At 42.4% G+C, this 23,974-nt stretch overlaps 1 protein-coding gene across 1 annotated transcript in view; it reads left to right on the top strand.

The window, feature by feature from the left end:
- The window catches only part of LOC107122836 (histone-arginine methyltransferase CARM1-like), a 99,688-nt gene that overhangs the window by 9,263 nt on the left and 66,451 nt on the right, over positions 1-23,974 (top strand). Inside the window, exon 2 of the mRNA XM_015425979.1 lies at positions 23,339-23,464. Coding sequence (XP_015281465.1) covers positions 23,339-23,464 — 126 coding nt within the window. The remainder of the gene's footprint in view (positions 1-23,338; positions 23,465-23,974) is intronic.

Genomic DNA, 23,974 nt, shown 5'->3' with positions numbered 1-23,974 from the left:
TAGAGATTTTGGGGGTGCAGCCAGGAGAGGGTGGGGTTTGGGGAGGGGAGGGGGCCTCAGCATGGTACAAAGTCATAGAGTTCACCCTCCAAAGCAGCCATATTCTCCAGGGGAGCTGATCTGTCAGCTGGAGATCAGTTGTAAAAGCGTGGGATCTCCAGGCCCCACCTGGAGGCTGGCAACCCTAGGAATGTGTCATAATGCCTGTGCCCATAAAAATTAATCCCCACCCCCAAGCCACGGCCACCCCTCCCTCCCCTCCTGCAGAGATTTAAAGGGCTTCAGCTGATCGGTGGGGACCCTGTGGCCCGCCAGTCAGCTGGAGGGCCCTTTAAATCTTTCAGCAGGGAGGGAGAGGGGCTGTCACCAACTACAGCCCCACTCAAGGGGCTGATTTCCCAGTGGCGGTTCGCTAACAGGAGGATGGGAGTGAAACTGACCAGTGGAAGCCTCCTCTCTCTGCCTTCCCTGCCAAGGCAGGGCAGCTCGGAAGGGAAGGCAGAGAGCCAAGGCCTTTCTTTCCCTCCCCAGCTGGCTCGGGGAGGGAAAGAAAGGCATTTAAACATGCCTTGGTTCTCTCTTCCTTCCCTCTCCACGCTCCCCCCCCCCCTCAGTAGCAGCAAGGCTCAGAGAGGGAAGGGAAATTTACATGCCTTCCTTTTGCTTTCCCGGCTGCCCCACCATGTCGGGGTGGCTAGAGAAGTGAAGGAAAGGCATGGAAGGAAGCCATTTCAGCCATCTCTTTCACTCCCCCTGCTCAGGAGCAGAAGGGGAGTGAAAGGAACACTGAAATGGCTCCCACAGAGGCATTTAAACCCAACAGCTGATGGGCGGCTCCATCTGTCAGCTGTGAGGCTTAATAGGTTGATATAGCTGAATGAATCCAAGTAAAAGCTGGATAAAATCAGCTTTTTCAGGCTCAACTACATTGGTAGCAGAATACGGATCTCTGATCTGTATTTGGCTTACGTGATACCAAAAAAATACCAATTAGGTATTTTTCAGGTGTTCATTCGGCTCGGTTATTGCTGAATGCACATGCCTAGTCCCCTCTGCTACTGCCTTTAGAGGCTTCAACTCTGCATTATACATTGCCTGCTTTTCTGCACAGACTTAAGAGCTGTCTTGTGCATTCAGTAGCAATAGAGATCACAGCTGTCCCCTCTCCTTCTCTCCTTTGGTAAAGTGATTGATTTGGGCTTTGTAGATGCATTGGCCAGTAGTTCTATGTTCAAAATGAAAATAAGTTTAATAAAAGAGTAAATGGCGCATACATCCTATTGAAGAGCAACAAATTAAATGAGGATTAGAAGAAACTGGGAGTAAACCACAGATCCTATTTCCCTGCCACTCACATGCCCTAAATAATTTTTAAAATGATAGGCTGTTTATTCTTAGAACTGCAAATATCCAGAATTAATCCAATACCTTGGTTCTTTTATTTGGGGTTCCCCCCATCCTTCAGCAGCATGGGGCCACGGCTGCTGTCCTGTGCCAGTATGGATGTTGGCTGCTTGAAAGAGCCGTGCAGCATACCTTGCCACAATTAGATAGTTCTTCCTCAAGTCTAAGGATTTTTATCATCTTCCTTTCTACTACGCCTTGAGGGGCTTTTTCATGTCTGAAGGGAAGGGATATTGTCTACTCTTTGGTCACTCAAGCTGTGTGATCTTAGGCATGACTCTCTGGCTGAGGTATGAGCTGGTAGCTCTTTGTTCCACTTAGGTCACATCCATCTGCATTTCAATGACGCTGAAGAGCTCTGTACTCAAGAAGTGACTCATCCTTCCATGACTTTACTTGGTAACCAGCAAGAATTCCATTATGGTTTTTAAGCCTGTACAGAGTGCAAAATCAAGTTACAGGAAATATACATCTGTGGTGTAAGGCATTCCACCACAAAGTGTTATTAAAGTGGATGGTTATGTTTTCTATTTGTATGTATGTATGTGTTACATTATTCCCATCCTTACTTTAGGGAACTCAAGGTGGGATACATGGCTCCTATCCATATCTTCTCAATGGCTCTGTGAATTGGATCATTCAGAGAGAGGGAGAGAAATTGATCCTGTATTTTATGGCTGAATGGAGATATGAATCCAAGTCTGCCTGATAAACATTCAAGTTTCCTGCCACAATCGACTGTGTGTGTAGGATAGAAGCCAGACTATGCAAGTGGATGCACTGACTGCTCTACTTAATGTTTCATCCCACCTGCATTTCAATGACGCTGAAGAGCTCTGTACTCAAGAAGTGACTCATCCTCCCATGACTCTTCTTGGTAACCAGCAAGAATTCCATTATGGTTTTTAAGCCTGTACAGAGTGCAAAATCAAGTTACAGGAAATATCTGTGGTGTAAGGCATTCCTCTACAAAGTATTATGTTTTCTATTTTTTATGTATGTATTTGTTACATTATTTCCATCCTTACTTTAGGGAACTCAAGGTGGGATACATGGCTCCTGTCCATATCTTCTCAATGGCTCTGTGAATTGGATCATTCAGAGAGAGGGAGAGAAATTGATCCTGTATTTTATGGCTGAATGGAGATATGAATCATCGACTGTGTGTGTAGGATAGAAGCCAGCCTATGCAAGTGGATGCACTGCTCTACTTAATGTTTCATCCCACCTAACATTTGTTAAAGTAGGTGGTCACTTATAATAGATTTCAGTTGTGAAGAACTGGATTTTTGTTTTTAAATCAGGAAAACTGTTTGTTTTTTTCAAAAAAAAGTTGATGTCGTCCCCACCCGCACCCCAAGGTAGGCTTGCCCAGCCTGGCAATGAGCTGGCAACTGGAAAAACCCGGAATAAGATGTCATGGTGTTTTATTTATTTATTTTTTTAAAAAAAAATATCTAACCAGCCACAGATTAAATGATCCTGGGGGAAAATGCTCCTTTGGGTTCTATGTCTAGGAGCATGGCACAGTGCTTAAAGGTATAAAGGGTAATTGAAGGAAGCCATTTATTTAAGGAAAGTGTAGGTTAAAAATCTCTTTACTCAAAAATAAGTGCTCTAGTTGAACTTACTTTTTTTTTTTTGCTAACATTTCTCCATACAAAAATAAGGGAAGGTCATATGAACTGGACGTACACTTACATATGTAAGTGGCGTGATGAGAACACGTAGACAAGCTGTTTGTTTGGGGTCCTCAGTTTGTGAAGTGTGTTGTGTCATACCCTGTTGTATTGTTACTGTGCTGGCATAAGAAAATAAATTCAGGTATTTGAGCTAATAGATTAAGAAGGGCTGTGGCTGAGTGAAAGAGCCTCTGCTTTGCATGCTGGAGATCCCAGGTTCAATCCCTGTCATCTCCAGTTAAAAAGAATCCAGCAGTAGGTGATGTGAAAGACCTCTGCCTGAGACCCTGGAGGGTAGACAATATTGACCTTGATGGCCCAAAGGTCAGATTCAGTATGTGTGTTCAAAATATTCAAAAAGGTGTTTGGGGGTACAGTTATTGAACCATTTTTGCAAATAGACTTTTTTTGCAACAGATGTTCAGTCATTCGGTTATTATTGAGATATTTCTTGCTTATCACCCGCTGTGAAAACTGCCCATTTATACTCTCTCTTTCTTTAAAGTAACCATTTTTAAATCCACAAGAGGACTTGGGCTCTTATTCTGTGACTGCTGAGTTTACCTAGGAGCCTTTGATGAGGAACTGTATCAAAAGTTCACCCCCTCAAAGAACTCTAAAAGTTTAGTCAGATAAGACCTTCCCTTATAGAATCCATGCTGATTCTTCTTCAATAACCTTTGTTCATCAGTGACTACTAATTCTGTCTTTAATAACTGATTCCACCAAACTTACCCAGTATCGATGTTAGACTGACTGGCTTGTAATTTCCCAGATCTCCTCTTAATATTCTTAATACTCCTCTTAATAACTACCTTAATATACAACATGGAAATAGTTTAAGGCACCGTTGTCATTAGATTTTGGCTGGTGTTGCTGTAGTGCTAAGAAAGAAATTCCATTTTTGTCATTTGAAAAGGCTCTAAGTATTACTCAGACTTTCTGTTTTCTGACCTTCAGAGCAACTAAGGTATTTTATGATGCCAAATGAACTTGTATGGGCAGGGAACAAATGGCTATGTTGAGTTTTTCCGCAGGCTCACTCAGAAATTCTGAAAGGCAGTTTATTTTATTTAGTAAGCCTATCTGGAAAAGATTGAAAGATTGGGAAAGATTGAAGGTCAAAGAAGACGGGGACGGCAAAGGATGAGATGGTTAGACAGTGTCATAGATGCAATGAACATGAAGTTGAGCAAACTTCAGAGGACAGCGGAAGACAGGAAGGCCTGGCGTGATCTGATCCATGGGGTCGCGAAGAGTTGGACTTGACTGTGCGACTGAACAACAAATCTGGAAAAGACTTCCAAATGACAAGAAATGTGTTTATAGTTTCACCTAATCAACCATTTTTTATCCATTTATCCAGATGACTGAAGTTCACTTTTCTTATGCACATCACAATGATGACGTGTAGTGACTTTCAGAAGTATGAAGCATGTGCAAGGGGCTTTTGGATAGATTTTAACTGCACCAGTTATGGGTGCTGGATGACTTCTTAAGTTAATGACACGCTAGAAGACTTTTTACTTTTTTGAGTGTGCTCTAGATTTAATTTTATTTTTTACAAATTCAAATATGTAAACGTATTCCATATATTTCTGCCTAGTACTGTGTTAGCAAGTGTGTGTGTGAGTTTGTACTGATATACTAGCAAGAGTTAAGATCTCTTGAGAACAAAAAAGTGTACAGAGAAAGAAGCGGACAACACTGCTTCAGAAAAATGGACTTTTTCCAAATCTTGCCGAAGCCTTTGGATCCTGAATAAGACTCCTTAATTTTCTCTCCTCCTAACCTAAATCTGGTCACTGGGGAAATGCACAGTAATTAAAACAGAAGAAATGCAGTCTGAAAATCTGGACAAGAAAGCTTCGTCTGCACCATTACGGAAATATTTTTGCAGCATTCTGTAGCTTTATGCATGTTGTTTGCATCCCACCTGTTAGTTTTGTTTCAAAGCTATGCCAGACATGCCCTGCTGTTGTGTTATATTTTGACTTTTATTTTCCTCCATCAGTTATCTCCATAGTCTCCTAATGAGGAGCTGCAGTATGGCTCTGAGTTCTTGCTGAAAGAAGTCCTCCTTTCGTTGCCTCTCTCTTTCAGAGCGCTATTTCAAATCCTTATCAAACAGGACCAAGAGAGAACAATAATCAGACATACAGCTGCTAAATAGGAATGCATGTTGAGATCACAGTAATGTGATCTTATCAAAAAGACCACTTGTGTGCTAGTCATTTCTGGCATCTGGAATGTATACTCTACAGAAGCTGTCAATTATTAAAGATGATGAGACTTTCAAGCCTGACTTTTATTTCTTATACAGTATTGGTCTGCAAAATATCAATGTGAGAAAATTTCACATTCAGCTTCTAAAAGACTGTAGTCGCAGCTTTGTAGAAAAGCATTTATGAAGTGTGAACTGGGTAAAATGGCTTGGCGATCGCCACAAGCAAAGTTTGGTTATAAAGTGTGGCGCTTCTGGTGTTAGTTTCAGTGGCTGACTGGGTAAGCCTATGATAGGCACCTTTCAAGTGCGGTGCTCCCCAGGCTTGGATGAGGCTAACAAGCTAATGCTGACAAAACCAAAGCGCTGCTGGGGAGTGGGGTCTGACCCAGGAGCTGGGATGTCTCCTGTTCTAGATATGGTTGTACTCCTCCTAAAGGAACAGATTCATAGCTTGTGCATGCACTGGACCCTAGTCTTCTTTTGGATAAGCAGATGGCAGCAATAGCCAGTGCACCTTTCACTATCTTCATCTGGTATGCCAGTTGCAAACCTTCTTGAGCAGAAAAGATCTTGCCACTGGTGCATGACCGCGTAACATCTAGATTAGATTACTGCAATGCACTCTGCATGGAGCTGCCCTTGAAGACTGTCCGGAAACGTCACTTGGTACGGAATGCTGCAGCCAGAATGCTAACTTGGGTGGGTCATGGGGACCATATCACTCCAGTCTTGTTCCATCTACACTGGTTCCCAATTAACTTCTGGGCAAAATTCAAGATGCTTCTGGGACAAATTCAAGATGATGTTGTTGAGCTTTAAAACCCTATCTTCCCTGGGGCCAGCATACCTTAAGAATGATATACTCCCCTATGTGCTTCCCCATGCTCTTCGGTTATCTTTAGAGGTGCTGCTTTGGGTCCAGTCCACACTTCATAAATGGTTTTCTTCAAGGCTGCCATTACAGTCTTTCGGAAACCGAATGCAGTGTCATTGAATGTTTTCTCACACTTGAGGCTAGACAAGTGGCAACCTGAGAAGGGTTCTTCTTGGTCATTATGATAAAACTTTGGAATCTCCCAGGGGAGATTAATTTGTCTCTCGTTTTTTTTGTCTTTTGCCAGCAGGTGAAGACTTTTTTTTGTTTGTTTCATTTGGCATTCCTCCTTTAATAAATATTAGCTCACCTCCTTGGTTCTGTGCTAATGTGTTTTGTTTAATCATTTTAAATTATTTACGTATATTTGGATTTCAAGTACTGTTTTTAATGTTTTCGAAGTTTTAGTGTTTGCTGCCTTGTGTCCTTGGGTTGGGTTGAAAGGTGGCATAGAAATGCTCCAAATAAGACAAACAGGACCCAGGAGGGCAGGTTGTCACTTACCCTGAGATTTGCCAACCTCCAGGTGGTCCCTGGAGATTTGATGTTACAACTGATCTCCGTAATATCACGATCAGTTCACCTGGAGAAAATGGCTGCTTTGGAGAGCAGACTCTGTGGCCTTAATACCCTGTTGAGGTCACCCTCATTCCCAAGCCCCACCCTCCCCAGACTTCACCCCTGAAATCTCCAGCTGTTTCCCAACCCAGAGCTGGCAACTGTACTTACCCTCAAATCTTGCCCTGGATAGAGTATACAGTAGCTTGATACTTAAAACGGCAATCATGGTTGCTTGTTGGTTCTTTCCCCTACAGCCCTTTCAGTAATCAGAGAAAGCCATGTTGGTCATATGAATCCCTTGCATTTCATGGTAGATTAAAGTAAAGGATGTGAATTGTCACATGGGGTCATATCTGTTTCTTTAGCAGCCTTCTTTAACAAATCTTCTTACCGAAATTATATGCTTCAGTAGCAAACTATTAACTCTCTGTATTCTAGTAAGATTTGACAGTTTTGTCCAAGATATGTATCAGCCTATATCGCTGCTACAATGTGTCTCACCCCATATTCTAAGTAACCAAAGGACTTCTCTTACACATTAATTCTCTTTACCAAACATTAGATCAGGACATGAAGGTCCATTGTTTGAGCATATTGATGCCAGACCCTGGTATCATAGGATACTGAGCAGTTTCCTGCTCATCAAGCACTAAAAATCAAATGTCCATCAAACTTGGTTTTATCTGAAGTTTAGTTCTCTTCTTTTTTATGTTAGAACAAGGAATATGAAGCAGTTTTGGGGAAACCGAGAAATTATAAAATCTTTATAACAAGAACTTTAAAAGTTGGGAACCTTGACCTAGTGCTCTACAACAGCCCTCTGGTTGTTATTTATTATTATTAAAACATTTATATCTTGTCTTTCCTCACAGTTCGAGGTGGCTTACAGTAATAGTTTAAAAGATTTTGGTGCTGAGTAGTTTTGGGTAACTTTTTGGTGGGTCTAGGAGCTGGGATACAAACTTATGAATAAACGTAGTATTTTTCTGACAGAGGTATAGGAAGCCATAGATTTGGACAGTCTGTCATGTGTTCCTACATGCTTCCCAGCACCTCATGTGATGCCATAACAGCCATGGGCAAGTCCTTACGTTTTTGAAAGAAAGCGAGTTTCCATGAAGTGGAGTTCATGTCACTAAAAGAAGGGGGCGGGAACAAATGTGACAAAGATTGCACATCTATAGGTAAAGGTTCCCTTGCTCGAAAGCCAGTCGAGTCTGACTCTAGGGTTGCGGTGCTCATCTCTGTTTCAAAGCCGAAGAGCCAGCGCTGTCGAAAGACATTTCCGTGGTCATGTGGCCGGCATGACTAAACACCAAGGCGCACGGTATGCTGTTACCTTCCCACCAAAGTGGTACCTATTTATCTACTTGCAATTTCTTGCTTTTGAACTGCTAGGTTGGCAGGAGCTGGGGCCAGAGACGGGAGCTCACTCTGTCATGCAGCACACTCGGGTCTCAAACTGCTGAACTACTGGCCTTCCACAGCCTGCAGTTCAGCGTCTTAACCACTATATCCATCTATAAAATATACATTTTTGATTGTGCAGTTTCATTTTGCACTGGGGCCTTCACTTAGTTTTGCCAGTAGAATGGAATGGGAAAGGGGGGAGGGAATGAAGTCATAAGGCAATACTAATGTCTGGTTTTGATGTGTAGGGTTGCCAGCTCCAGGTTTGGTAATACCTGGAGTTTAGAAGATGGAGCCTGGGAGAGTGGGGTTTAGGGAGGGGAGGAACCCTGGTAGGGTACAAGGTCTTGTAGTTAGGGTTGCCAGCACCCAGGGGGTGGCTGGAGATCTCCTGGGATCACGACTGATCTCCAGGCGACAGAGGTCAGTTCCCCTAGAGAAAATGGCTGCTTTTGAAGCTGGACTCTATGGCCTTATACCCCATTGAAGCCCCTCCCCTCCCCAAACCTGATCCTATTCAGGCTCTACCCCCAAATCTCTAGGTATTTCCCAACCTGGAGCTGGCAACCCTATATGCAGTCTACCTTCCAAAGCAGACATCTTCTCCAGAAGAAGTGGAATATATGACCTAAATAATAATAAGCAATTTGTGTAGTCTGGAGACAAGGTGTCATTCCATGAGATCTCCAGCCCCCACCTGGAGGTTGGTAACCCTGACACAGCCTAGTGCATTTGCTGTGTCTTTGCCTGAAATATTTGTTTTCTGCGAACACTGTACATGTGGCATTTGTTCAAGCCCACTTCAGACTGAAGGCACCACCTAACATTTTAATACACAGAACCAAAGGATAATAATAGAAAAATACAAACTGAGACCCACAAAGATTAGTGGGGACCACCTTGTTTTCCATTCCCCCACTATTGGCTCTTTCTCATTCCTAAAAGCCTCAGTAGCCTGCCCTCTTTTCCTACCTCTATCTCTCCTTCTGATCCACCAGCCAACCTGTCTACCTTTATTACACTCCCCCATCTTCAGTTTTCCCTCCTGTCCTTCCGCAGCAGCCCTTCTTGGGAAAACTGGCCAAGTTGTTGCAGTGCTAATAGCTGGGCAGGGCCAAGTTGTAAGCCCTCCAGGGACTTATGGGGGGGCATCTCACTTTCCCCATATTCTCTTCCCCATACTATGTCTGCCAGGCAGCCCCCACGTCTTCAACTTTCCCTGCTTTATTCTCTCCTTCCACTCACCAACCAACCTATATTTTGTCTGCCCCTCGTCTTATTTGCTTCATATATATGTACGGCCTTTCTCCCCAATGGAGAACCAGTGTAGCTTATGTCTTTATCTTCTCCCTCATTTATTCTCCCAACAACCCTGTCAGGTAGGCTAGGCTGAGAGTGTAACTAACCTAAGGTCACATAGTGAGATTCCATGACGGACTGGGGATTTGAACCTGGGTCTCCCAGATCTTAATCTGAAACTCTAACTACCATGGTATACTGGCTTTCATGGGGTGACTGCTGTTGCCATTTATGGGTGAGTCATGTGAATTATGTGGTAGAAAGGTTGCTGCCAAGCCTGGCCCAGATGAGTCCTCCCTCAAAGGCCAAAATAGGCCTAAATGGAGCATCATTTAGGGAGGTTAAAAAAAACACCCATTTTTTTAAAGATTTCAGATTTTTCAGAGAACTTGGGGCTTTTCTCAGGTTTGTAGAAAGATCTGTATTAAGAATCCATAGATGGTGCTGTGTAGAAGATGTATTGATGGTTCCTGTTGGTGGTAAAGTATATTTACAGAGCTAGAGATCTTGCAGATAATTCTGTTTTTAGGTAAACAACCATCATCTAGACATAATTCCAGTAAAGGGATACAGAGCTTTCATGTGTTATATCATTGAGCCATGAGCTGAGAAAGCAAAATTATGCATAACTGGTTGCACAGGATTCTTGTATTAAAAGATTTTTTTTGTTATATGTGAACTTCAGCATTTAGTGCCAACAAAAACATGTGCTATGAGCACAAGTCATCTAATATTGTATTCTGTAGCTGCGAATTATTCTTCTGGTTATAAACTTTGTGACATTGCTATTGCAAGCATATGTTTATCATCTCAGTATATTTATCAAACATTTATTCATTAGTGCTCTTGTTCTATATCTTACCAGGTAATATCTTTTTAAAACAGAGTTCTAGATGTTTTCAAATTGCGCAGAATTCTTTTTTAAGATTATATGTTTTAAAATTTCCTCTATGCTGATGATGCTGTTTTGTGTGCCGGAACAGCACTGCAACATTTAGTAAAAGCCTTTGCTGATTATTGTGGACAAATTCTGGGGTTTTTTTAGTCATGTACCCCACATTTACTTGGAAAATCTGGTGTTTATTTCCAGTCAAATCTGTCATGGAGCATCCATCTTGAAAATGTGCGAAAAAAGACTTGGATATCCACTAAAGCTGTAACTGAATTCTTTTTTTAGTAAGGGTGGGCAATATCTCCCTGCAGCACTTACGGTATTCCCCTCTAAAGTAGTAATGCAGATGCTATACAGAGCTCTGGTATGGGTAGAGGCCTGCCAGGAATCACTAGATTATACCTCTATAAAATTTCTACATAAGATTGCTGGGATTCCAGGTTGTATAGCAGAAACTATTCTGTGATTTAGAACTGGGAGTTCACTGTTTGGAAGCATGAGCCTGTACTGCAGCATTTCACATGTGGTTAAAAGTGGTCTTTGTCTTTGATGAGACTGGTTCTCTTTCCTTGCTGAGGGAGGAGTTGTGTATAAATCCTTGGATACAAATTTATTGAATCCAAGCTTCCTTTTTGGGAATTCAGACTGAGGACCTGAGGTCATTGGAGAGGGAAGCTGCTCAAATGTTAATTTTGAGCTGTTTGTATGAACTGGATTTTCTGAGCACTTATGACAGAACATGTAGAGTTTGCTCCTCCCTTTATTTAGGTTTGTCATATCCAAAGACTTTCCAGAGTATTTAAAATATTTAACTGTTCCACGATACAGAAGAGCGTTTATGTTAGCTAGATTGAACATCATACATAAGAGCATAAGAGATGCCAATGTTGGATCAGGCCAAAGGCCCATCCAGTCCAACACTCTGTATCACACAGTGGCCAGAAATACCAGTGCCATCAGGAGGTCCACCAGTGGGGCCAGGACATTAGAAGCCCTCCCACTGTTGACCCCCCCCCCAAGCACCAAGATGACAGAGCATCACTTGCCCCAGATTCCCTATCTATACCTTGTGGCTAATAGCCACTGATGGACCTCTGCTCCATATGCTTATCTAATTCCCTTTTGAAGCCGTCCATGCTTGTAGCCACCACCACTTCCTGTGGCAGTGAATTCCAAGTGTTAATCACTCTTTGGGTGAAGAAGTACTTCCTCTTATCCATTCTAACCCGACCACTCAGCAATTTCATGGAGTGCCCACGAGTTCTTGTATTGTGAGAAAGGGAGAAAAGTACCTCTTTCTTTACCTGCTCTTTCCCATGCATAATCTTATAAACCTCGATCATGTCACCCCTCAGTCGTCTTTTCTCCAAGCTAAAGAGCCCTAAGCGCTTTAACCTTTCCTCATAGGGAAAGTGTTCCAACCCTTTTATCATTCGAGTTGCCCTTTTCTGCACTTTTTCCAAAGCTATAATATCCTTTTTAAGGTGTGGTGACCAGAACTGCACACAGTATTCCAAATGAGGTCTCACCATTGATTTATATAGGGGCATTATTATATTGGCTGATCTGTTTTCAATACCCTTCCTAATAATCCCCAGCATAGCATTGGCCTTCTTTATTGCAGTCACACACTGTCTCGACATTTTCAGTGAGTTATCTACTACAACTCCAAGATCTCTCTCTTGATCTGTCTCTGCCAGTTCAGACCCCATCAATGTGTATTTATATTTAGGATTTTTGGCTCCAATGTGCATCACCTTGCACTTGGCCACATTGAACCCCATTTGCCATGTTGACGCCCACTCGCCCAACTTTGACAGATCCCTTTGGAGTGCCTCACAATCCTCACTGGTTTTCACCACCTTGAACAACTTTGTATCATCCGCAAATTTAGCCACTTCACTGCTTACTCCCATCTCCAAATCATTAATGAACAAGTTAAAAAGCAGTGGACCAAGTACTGATCCCTGCGGTACCCCACTGCTTACCCCCAAACACTGAGAGAACTGCCCATTTATACTCACTCTCTGTTTTCTATTAATTAGCCAGTTTTGATCCATAAAAGGACTTATCCTTTTATCCCATGATTTTTGAGCTTACTTAGGAGCCTTTGATGAGGAACTTTATCAAAAGCTTTCTGGAAGTCCAGGTAAACAATATCTATTGGATCCCCCTTGTCCACATGTTTGTTCACCCCCTCAAAGAACATTAACAGGTTTGTGAGACAAGATCTTCCCTTACAGAACCCATGCTGAGTCTGCCTCAATAGGTTTTGTTCACCTATGTGCCTACTAATTCTTTCCTTAATAATGGTTTCCACCAATTTACCCAGTATCGACGTCAGACTGACTGGCCTGATTACCTTCTCAGGTAATGGATGGTTGCTTATAAGAAGCTTCCTTATACAAATAAATTACATTTGTGTCAAGCAGGGCAAATTGGTGCACTGGAGCATTGTCTTTTGGAATGTATGTTTTGCTCAAATATAAGAAAATTATGGATTTTGCTTCTTCAAGGGAGGCAGTGTCACACCAGTAATGTTAAAAATTATCCCAATAACCTGACCCCAGACTCGGTCTCATTTATTTATTCGTATTATTGTACCTCGCCAAAGTGGTCTTCTGTTCTAATTTCTCATCCCTACAGTTTCTGACTTTTTACATAATTCAGTGTTGCTTCTCCCTGGTAGATCAATCTAGCAAGTCTTTGTTTTTATGCTATTTTGTTTCTTACGTCAGATTTTCCTCATAAAAAGTATGTGTTTTTTCAGGATTGTTTGTGCATCAATACCTATAAATCATGTGTGCATATAAATGGTATAAAAGAAGCCATCAACAAAAATGTCTGAAACTGTTTACAGTGCCAAGATACGGAAACAATGATAAGTTAATTCAAGCACGCTTGTTCGTCTTGGAACATTTTAGCTGAATTGGAACCACAGCATGAAATTCTTCTCCCAGTAATGTGATCTGCTTTAATGTTTCAGGAGTGTACAGCATTTGCTCCTACACAATCAGTAATGTTATCGTATAGAACCACAAGTAAATAATTTACCTTCTGGTCTCCTTTTAATCCCATTGAGTGCCTTTGGAGAAGAGTTCTTGATCATGAGAGAAACAAAGAATGTAGTTTTATGGCATATTTTAATAAAAATGAAATAAGAATTGTGCTTTGGAGTCTAAATTGTGAAGCAGGGTTTTGCTTGTATACCTGTGAAGTTACCACTAAGAGTTATCAAAAGGGCTGTGACCGTGCACTGGCTGATGTTCTGAGTTGTTTTTACACTGGCATCAACAATGGCTGTGTGCCTGATGGGTCATTCACTGAGCATTCTAAGGCAGAGCAGTATCATTGGCCCTGTTTCTTAATTTTTCTTGCCTAACAGAGATTTTTCTTAATTAACAAAGTGTACATTTAATCCTTTACTGTCTCTTAATGACTGCAGCTCAATACTCTTTGAGTGCAGCTGAATGCATCTAGTGGGCAGGCTGACTCTAAACTTTATTACCTTAGTGTTTCATGCGGCTCTCAAAGAGCAAACAGCAAAGATCTTTTCGGTATCAGAAAATTAATTTTGTATTATATTCTGTTTTCACTTTTAGAGACAGTGGATTCTTAAACAGCGGGTCTGTTGGGATTGCCAGGTATTGTCTTAGCTCCAGTGGAAGCAAAAATGGAGGGCAAAATGATATTGCATTAAATCAATTCCGGTTGCACCTGGATCATGACACTAGGAATTCCCTGATCTCTTTGCTAAAACCGTAGCAATTTAGGGATTTTCTAGATTATTGCAACATCACTTCTGGGTACGACTGGAAGTGACATTGCAATGTCACCTCCCCCCCCTCCCCCAGTTTTTGCTCTATGTGGAGTGAAGAGCCCTGGTGGGGCTTGGAGCTGGGGTGTGGGAGTTTGCCCGCTGCCCCTCTGCAAATAGCAAGCCCAGTTAAGGCGAGTGAGGCAGTGCGCTCCACCAATTCAAGCGGCGTCAAGCCTCTTTCTGCCTGCCTTTTTACTGTCCTCATCAGTGGGGCTACACGAACCACAAACCTTCATGGACCTTCCCGTTTACAGAACCGGTTCATTTTGTTAGGTTTGTGATGTGGTAGGAACCCCCCCCCCCCATGGGCTAGAAATGCCAAACTCGCAGCAAGTCTCCAGCTGACTCCCCTCTACCCGGCCTCCAAGTTTGGTGAGAACTGAATTTAGGGGGGGCAAGTTACAGCCCCCCCAAAAAGCATGTTCCCCCGGGAAAATGCTCTCTGGGGATATTATGTGTGTTCAATGGACCCCCTGCAAGCTAGAGGCATCAAACTCACAGAAATATTCCAAAATAAGTATGAAGGAGGGTGTGTGATGGACTGCACTTTTAAGAAGCTTAGAGAAGTACTGTACAAACAGCTGAAGGACTGTGAAGGGTTAATTCTTCACAGAAACAGGGAGCTTTGAGTGACAGGCCACTAACCAATCTGATTGCTTGGAGCAGCCTGTCATTCAAGGATTTCTGTTTCTGTGAAGAATTAACCCTTCACAGTTCTTCAGCTGTTTGTAAAAGACTTCTAAGCTTCCTAAAAGTGCAGTCCGTCTGCCCAGCATGAGCAGAGAGACAGGTGGCTCAGAGCCCTGAGTCCACTCCAATCTCAGCCAGCCAGAGCTAGTAGTCACAGTGGGGGGGGGGCTGTCCTCAGCCGAGGAACCAATGGAGCTAAGCCCCTCTGCTCAATGTGAGTAGAAGGACAGGTGCGTCTCAGAGCCCTGATAAGCACCAAACACCCCAACTCCATTATTCACAGGAATGACTTCCAGTTCCCTTTCCCTTCCCTCTCTACTTCTTCTTTTTTTTAACTCTCCTAAAAATGAGAGAATTTTATTGCTTTTAAATTTCAGAAAAACAGAAAGGGTATATAGCGGGATTAAGTAAAGTGGTGAGTGATGTTTAAGTTAGTATGTCAATCTTTTGTTAGTATTTCACAAAGTCTGTGGCTTCTGCAAATAAACGATCCTCTTCCATCTTTACCTGTAAAAAATAAAGACATTAGATATATTAATAATGTCTTTTGAGGATTAGTATTGTCTTTCATTGCGCTTTCCAAACAAAACCTCAGGCGTTGGGGTGCTTCCCTTTTTTATCAAGTTGTAAATTGGGCCTTTTGCTGCTTTCCCATCTTCCGATTCTTTGACCTCTCCCTCCGAGCTGCTGTCTTCCTCGCTGCTAACCGCCATCCCCTTCCCTCTCTACTTCTAAGTTCTAACTGCTGCGTGCTGATGGGAGAACAAAGGTTGTGTGTGAGCTGAGGCAGAGGTACATATCATTCTGCTCCCATGGAGCAGAATGGGAGCTCTCTTATTGGTGGCTAGTGCTGCTTCTCAAGCTTTGGAGGGCCACTATTGGTGTTTCCAGGGCTGCAGAAGTCCATCTCCCCTGTTGCTTTGATGATCCTTATTGATCAGCACCAGTGTGTCTGCCATGGATGCCACCCACCATGAACCGCAGGAACCTCCCAAAACCATGTGGAGGGTTGTAGGAGACTCATTGGGGCAAGATCACACGGACCTCGATTTGCAAACCATGAACCAGGAGATTTTAGTTGGAAATTTAGGGTTGCAGGGAGGTTCGTGCCCTTCCTAGCCTAGACTATGATGTGCTTATTTGCAATGGACAGCAATAGCTATGGCCTTTGACTTTGGGACTGTAAGACTGTGCCGTGTAATGCAAATTTCAAATGTGTCAGTTTTTCTTGTTTTCTTTTGCTGTATGATTTTAGAGTGGTGCGTTGCCTGGAGATAAAACTGTTTCTGAAAATTATTCAAATAAACTTCATATCTTTTTACAAGGATTGATTTCTTGTGTGCACTAGCTCTGGGAACCCACAGGGTTCAAGCGTGGACTATTTGACAGGCTATGTGGCAGGATTTCTCTCCTACACCACCGAGTATTCCTTATTGTGAGTACAGTGGCAAAAGAACAGGTTATGTGAGGTTAGGGATATGTTCCCCTTTTTTGTACGATGAGAGAACTGTTTCTAGAATATCTGCTGAATGCCATTGTCTTTTTCAGTGTTGCAACAAGAGGATGGGGCCAAAGCCAGACTTAGTTGGCTCTACTTACTGTTGGTTCTGGCTTTGACTGCCATTGACCACATTGCCCTCTGCACCCCACCAGCTCCTATGTGTATCACCACTGCTGTTATGAAAAGCTTTTTATGACCTCTTTTCCCTTTAGTATAACACTAGGGTTGTCAGATCTCTGGTCCAGGCAGGGGTTCCTCCAGTTTTGGGGGCTTCAGCCTGCCACCGGCCAGCTAGCTGGTGGGAGAAGACCCACCCCCAAACAGGCATGTTGCACATCAATGTCATCAGTGCAATGACATCACGCAGAAGTGACATCATCATGCGGGGGATGGCATGTGGCAACTAGCTAGCATTTTGGCCAAAACTCTATGGTAACAATAGAGTTTTGCCCCAAATGCTAGAGAATCACTGTGTGACATCCCCGATAAGATGGCATCACTTCTGTGTGATATCGTCATGCCAGCAATGTCGTCCTGCCTTCCTCCACTCCTGGAAGGCTCCCTTCCACCCCCTGCCGGTGGAAGAATTGGATCTGGCAACCCTATATAAGGCCCTTCTTATGTCTTCTGATGGCACATTATTTTATATACCATTTGTTAATCCATAAAGAAGAAACAAGTGGCAAAGTAAGCATCTACACCAAACCTTTAAACCCACCTGCCTTTTAAGAGCTGCTTTCTGTCTATACAATTGTCCTAGGCATTGAAATTGTAGGCTGGGTACAGTTGTAGGCTCAGGATTAGTGTGATATTACTTAGATTTTGTTTGCCTGAAATAACAGATAATTCTGAGACTATTAAATTAAAAATTCTATTATAATCAGTCTGAACAAACACTTCTCAAGAAAAAATATGGTTCCTGTTCTACAGGAGAAAGGGGGGAAAGTGCACCTTGATGACATTATGGACTCTCTGCGGTCACATTCTGTTACGTTAAGCTTTCCTAAAATAAGAAGAAGAGTTCATGCCCTACCATTTCTCTGCTCAAGGTAATGAACTTCAGTCTTAAGCCAGATGGAGCCTCAGGCTGAAAGATTTCTGGCGCTTTCCTTCTCAGAGCTGCTTTTGGAGAAGGGAGAAATTCTGCTTATTATTTAGGGAGGTTGTGCATTCGTCGTGCTAGGGTTCAGCTACACTTTTTGACCTCCCACAGTAGTTTTTGTTTTGAAAGCATGTACTTGCTTACCAAAAGTTGCCATGATTGTGTGCAGAAGATGGTCATTCTTCCATACCCAATTATAGATCCATGTTCAATTTAAATGGGGGTAATCAATGCCAGTAGGTGGAGATTTGTCATTAACGGGACTGCAGCCCCTGCCTACAAAATTCAAATCAGAGGTCTGTCATAGCCAGATTTCAGGTGAGTTCAAATGTTGTCAGAAATCTTATACAATATCCTACTGTGTTGGGGGAAGAAGCAATAGATGACTTTCCATCTTACTTAGCAGTAGTAAATCTTGACAGTCTTGCCCTTCCCCCAACTGGTTGCAACCTGATTCCATCTGGCTCCTCTCAGTAAAGTGAGAGTGAAAGAAAAGCTTTGACCTTCTTTACTCTACTCCTAAAATACATGCACAAATCTTTGTAGGCATAATATCTGTTGTGTTTGTGTTTCTGTAGTATTTGAACAGAAAACCAAAATTGTAACAGACTTTGAATCCTCTGTGGCAGAAAAAAAACCTGCTTCAAAATCTGCCAGGGAGCTTGATGGCAGCAATACAATACATTAGCATCATAATATGATGTCAAGATAATTTATTTTGTTCTTGCATTTGTGCTTCTGGTAAATTAGTTGATATTCAGATAAGAGAGTTATTTGATAATTTCTGCATTTAACTATAACAGTTCTTTCCTATAGAATATTATATTTGTCTCGTGAGTTAAATTGATAATTCTTTGTGCAAAAAATACATAAGGAACTGCATGAATTACGTTTACAGGTCTCATTTGATATGCTCATTTGTAAAAGTAAAGGTAAAGGTTCCCTTGCTCGAAAGCCAGTCGAGTCTGACTCTAGGATTGTGGCGCTCATCTCTGTTTCAAAGCCGAAGAGCCATTCCATGGTCATGTGGCCAGCATACTAAACACCCAAGGCCCACGGAACGCTGTTACCTTCCCACCGAAGTGGTACCTATTTATCTACTTGCAATTTCTTGCTTTTGAACTGCTAGGTTAGCAGGAGCTGGAACTAGAGACGGGAGCTCACTCCGTCATGCGGCAACTCAGGTCTCGAACTGCTGAACTACTGACCTTCCACAGCCTGCAGTTCAGCTCATTTGTAGCACCACATTTTTTTCTTTATTGCAGTGATGCATCCCACAGTTTATGACCTCATGTAATGACTTAGGAAAGCTGAGAAAAAGAACCCACAGCTTCATTTTCTCAATGGGCATTAAAAGAGATTGAATAATCAAAATAATAGACTTGTTAATTAAATGGTCCAGACTTTTGTTGTTAATCATTAAACACAAAGGAATGTTTATGGTCAGGAGTGATGCAGGAAACAAATAGATGTATTGTCATGTAGGATGAGCCCACCCATGTGCATCCCACCTATCTTTTGTGGCATTTGGGCATATCTTTCCAGTGTGTATACATATCATAGAATATATTCATGCAAAATCACTATAGTTGTTAATCCAGGTTTTCTATCATGAGTCTCTGTGAGATGATGACTATAAATGAAGTAAATATGCAGATCAGGGTTCAGCTATTGGAGTTTTACTGTAAGGGTAGATTAGTGAGCCCTTTCCTGAATAAATTCCAGTGGATTCTGAAAGATGCTAAGTTTCCTTCTGATGATAAAGATTCTTGGCCTAATTCTGACTCTGTAAAATTACACTCTGTGTGTGTGTGTGTGTGTGTATAAAATGTGAATGCTGTCTTTAGACTTGCTACAGAAACTTTCATTTTGCATTAGAATATAACTGATACCTTAATGTTCTGCAAATCACTCCTTTCCCTCAGCAATTTCTACTCTATACTTATAAAATAATATTATTTTTCTTAGAGAAACCACCATTCGTTTTGCTTTCTGACAACCAGAAGAGATGTAACATCTTTCATGTAGAATACCATGAGCATTGTGTCTCTCAAGGCCTTCCAAAGCAGTGTTGGTGCCTTGTCTGAAATGGCTTGAGAGATAAGTCATTAGGCATGTTTCACTGAAATGAAGGCAGCATCGTTTTCTTACTTAGCTACCTCTGTTCATCAGGGAAAATACAACGCTATTTGCTGAACATAAGTTATGTTTGCTTTTTATGGGGAGACTGGCTCTGCTCTCAGGGGTGATGGTAGTGGCGGGGAGAAACATCATCACAACATCATTATAGTGCTATAGCTGCCCATCTCACAAAACTCTCTGGTAAAACCAGAGTTGTGGGGTATTGTTGTAGTGTTGCAGCAATGCCTTGACATTGCTAGTGGCTTCATGCAGCATTGGTCACAGCCCAAAATACTGCCTCCAAACCTGCAGTAATAGCTGTCCTCCCAGTTTCTCTCTTTTTCGGCACCATGTTTGTGAGAGATGAAGGTCCAGAAAAAGAAAGTGTGACACATACGACTCACAAGAAGGGGCATATAACAGAGAAGGAGTATGGGCAAGATGGGGTCACATTAGGATTCACAGGAGACAGGAAATCCCATTTCCCCTTCCTTGCTCAGTTTTCACTTGTCCACCCTCTGCCTCTGCTTCCTCTTTTCTCTCCCACCCATCCAATCCTTCTACCCGTCTGTCAACCTTGCCCACCTAGTTTTTCCCTGCCTCTTAGCTGCTTGTCCTCCACCTACTTACTCTTTTCCCCATTCTTTTAAAAATGTATTTTTAAAAACCTTACTTCTCTGAGCAATCCCTTGTTGAAACACTGAACTGCAGGCTTCCTTATGATCAGGACTTGTTGTATTGATTGCCATAAATCCTTCAGATCACCTTTGGGACAACCTTTGACTGAATTCCTTACTTCAGTGATTTGGGGGAAAGTTTCTGTTTTATCCCAGGAAGCAGCATCAACATATAGAACTAAGCAAGGTTCAAATGAAAACTGATACAAAAGGCGCTAAATAGCAGTTTTATGATCGGACAAGTGTCAGATGTGAGGAGCAATGTTACCTCTATTCCCCCCCCTTACTGAGTGGAGCAGTTCACATCCTAAGCCAAATGTAACTGCTGTAAGCTTAAAATGGGCAATGGGCAGTGCAAGACCCTGTGTGGCTCCAGATTGCTGCTGATTGGGGCTCCCTGTGTTAATGAGTGGTCATTCACACACACAGCTTAGAAGGAACACTGGTAAGAGAAGCATCATACTTTAAAAAAGCATTTATGTGATCATGATTCAGGTCAAGTATTTCCCATAATGTTTCATGAAGGATTAAACTCACTGTAATAATGTGTAAAGACATTGCACAAGGGAGGAAAAAGCACATCAACTTAATTTGGAGAACCCAGTTAAGGAGTTTTATATTGCATGTTTCTAAATGAGAATATAAGTATTACCATAGTTGAGAGTTGTATCCTTATTAGGGTTACCAGACTGCCTGGTATGGGCAGGGATCTCCCGGTTTCATGCGCTCCTCTCCCCCCAAATCACCCCTTCTTACTGGCAGGAACCTGGAAGTCATCGCAATGTGCCTACAAAAACCAGAAGTGATGCGGGCACATTTGGGACGTCAAGGGGAGGCGTCTGTTTTTTGCGCAAAACTCTATGATTTTTCTACCATAGAGTTTTGCCCAAATTCTACCATAGAGTTTTGCCCAAAAACCAGAGCGTGGCCCCCCAATGTCCCTGACGTGTGTACGTCACTTCCTATTTACATATGCACATCACGATGCTCCTCCCCACTCCCAGAAAGTCTCTCCTCCACCAGCACAACGACCAGGCCTGGCAATTCTAATTCTTATGAATTCAAGGAGAATTTCCCACTGACTGATGTCAGGAATGTTTTCATTTATATTTTGAGGGAATTCAGTGTGCAGAATGTCCTCTTTTTTGGGGGGGAAGTAATACTTAAAGTTTTATGGTGTTTCATAACCACAGGGTAGAGTTGCCAGACCCCCTGGTGGAGGCAGGGGTCCCCCACTGTCAGGCCCCACCTTCCTGCCACTGACCAGCTGGCCAGGGAGAACTTACCCCCCAAAAAAGAGGGAAATCCATTCAATGAGCAATGATGTGTCTACATCACTGCCCATGTGACCTGGAAGTGACATCATCACATCCAGGATGCTCTGGTATTTGGGCAAAAACTCCCTGGTATAATCCAAATTTACCATAGAGTTTTTGCTGAAGTAACAGAGCATTGTCCCGACGTCCTGGATGTGATCACGTTACTTCCGGGTCATGTGGGCAGTGATGTAGACATGTTGCTGTAAGTTGGCTGGGCCTCCCTGCTGCTCCCGGTAAGTCCCTCCTCCCCCGCTGGTTGCCAGGAGAGACCTGGCAACCCTACCACATTGTCAAGAATTGTATGACACATTGAAGTCTGTTTCTATATTTTGAGGCAGGAACAGAGACAGGAGTGTGATATAATTTTCCTGTTCTTCCAGCCACCTGGCCCAGCCCAGATCATAGGTCATAGGGTGTTTCCTTATTCCCTTACTCTTGATTCTTTCTCTAGAAAGTCCTCTTCAGTGCAACTATGTAGATTGAACATAGGGGGAAATGCTTGTCTGAAAGTGCCCCTGGAATAAAATATTTTTCCTTGTGGAGGAGAAAGTCTTGACCTCAAAGGAAAAAAATTACAGAAGTGTATATGTGAACTTCATCATGATCCAAACGTGAACTTCAAATACAAGGGAAAAAACAACTTTTTCTCCTAGTGTATATTTTCCAAAGTAAGGCATGACTTAAGCATAATGAAGGTTATAGAATCACATGCTCCCTTCTTCCCAAAGAAGAAATTCCAGGGTGGCATTTTGGATTTGGTTTCCATTGGATAGGCAGCTCTGAAGACTTAGGCAGGCTTTATAATATTTGCATTATTTACATTAGGGTATACATAGAGGCAAAGAAATACTTGTACAGCAGATCACTATCAGAGGAATACCTTGCACCCTAAAAGTATTTCATATCCAGCTAACTCAAAGCCTTCTGTGTTTAGCGTTTATATGGCACTTCAGACTTGTTCAGTATATTTTACAAATGCTACCTCAGTAATCTTTGTAGTGCAGGAGGACAGACAAACTGTGGTAATAGCAGGCCTTTACCCACCTACTGAATTAATGGCAAAAGTGAAATACGAACCAGGGTCTTCCTGGTTTACATGGCTCAGAGAAGTTTCACTACACTGCCTCTGTTTTGAAAATGCTTAAATGAAAATGGAGCCATGTTGTGGGACTAAAATGTAAGGTCCATGACGTAAGTTATGTAGCTTGATGAGAACATATTTCAGGAGCCCAGGGACATTTCTAACGAATTACTGAATTTATTGTAGCTTAAACTTTGGTGACTTGGAACTTACTTAGGGTTGCCAACTATGGGCTGGGAAATACGTAGAGATTTTGGGGGTGGAGCTTGGGGAAGGTGGGGTTTGGGGAGGGGATGGACCTTATTGGTATATAATGCCATAGAGTCCATCCTCCAAAGCAGCCATTTTCTCTGAGGGAACTGATGTCTGTCATCTGGGCAGCAGCTGTAATAGCAAGAGATCTCCAGGCAGCACTTGAAGGCCGGCAACCCTAGGTTTACCTCATCAAATGCATATGATGAAGCGAGCTGTAACTTTCAAAAGCTTACACTAAAGTATATTTTGTTAACTTTTAAAAATGCCACTGGACTCCTGTTTTGTTTTAATGCTGCTAATGTGGCAACCCATTGCAGTTACCATCATGCAATGCTAAATTCGGAGAGATCGGGGCGCTGTAGCTGTATGCTCTTCATATATTTTGAAGTAAACTCTCTAAAAGATTTTCTTTCTTTCTTGCAGCTGAGGGAGTCTGTGTGTTTAAATGTTTGGTTAACAAAGATACCGAGTACTGCCGTGTGGGAAAAGAGTCTGTTTTGATAACACTTGGGTACACCAGTGCCTTACTCCAGTTCAGGTCACATTCTGGTAAGTATCAACTGTATTAGGTGAGTTTATGTTAGCCAAATTGCCTTAATTTATTAATAAATGTAGGGAATTGTGAATATTAAATGGCAATCGGCATTAGCTATGGGACCAATAACCTGTGTATATAGGAGTTTGATTTCCCAGAGCCCAGAAATAGATACTGAGGCTAGATTTCTAAAGCAGTGAGTTCTTTACTGAAGAATTCTCACACATCTATATATATAAATGAAAGTCCCCTCACTGTAAAATCAACGCCCAGGTCAAACCGCTGGACCTAGAAACACCAAATTTGGGGAGAGCACTCCTACCATGATACAGGTGTTCACTAAGAAGGGATTTTTAGAAATTCGACCCCTAAGGGGGTCAAAAAGAGTAAAATGTGCTCCCCCCATTGATTCCTGTGTGGCTGCCAGGCGGCTGCCTCCTTGCACCCCCCACTCTCTGATTGGTCAGCTGCAGAGCTCAGTGTTCTGAGGTAAAAAAAACAGCCAGTTACAGCTAAAGAGAGCT

This window comes from Gekko japonicus, unplaced genomic scaffold (assembly GCF_001447785.1).
Source record: "Gekko japonicus isolate JY-2015 unplaced genomic scaffold, Gekko_japonicus_V1.1 scaffold31, whole genome shotgun sequence".
Lineage (NCBI taxonomy): Eukaryota > Metazoa > Chordata > Lepidosauria > Squamata > Gekkonidae > Gekko > Gekko japonicus.
Note: the sequence above shows the minus strand (reverse complement) of the source record. Positions and strands in the feature narration are given on the sequence as shown.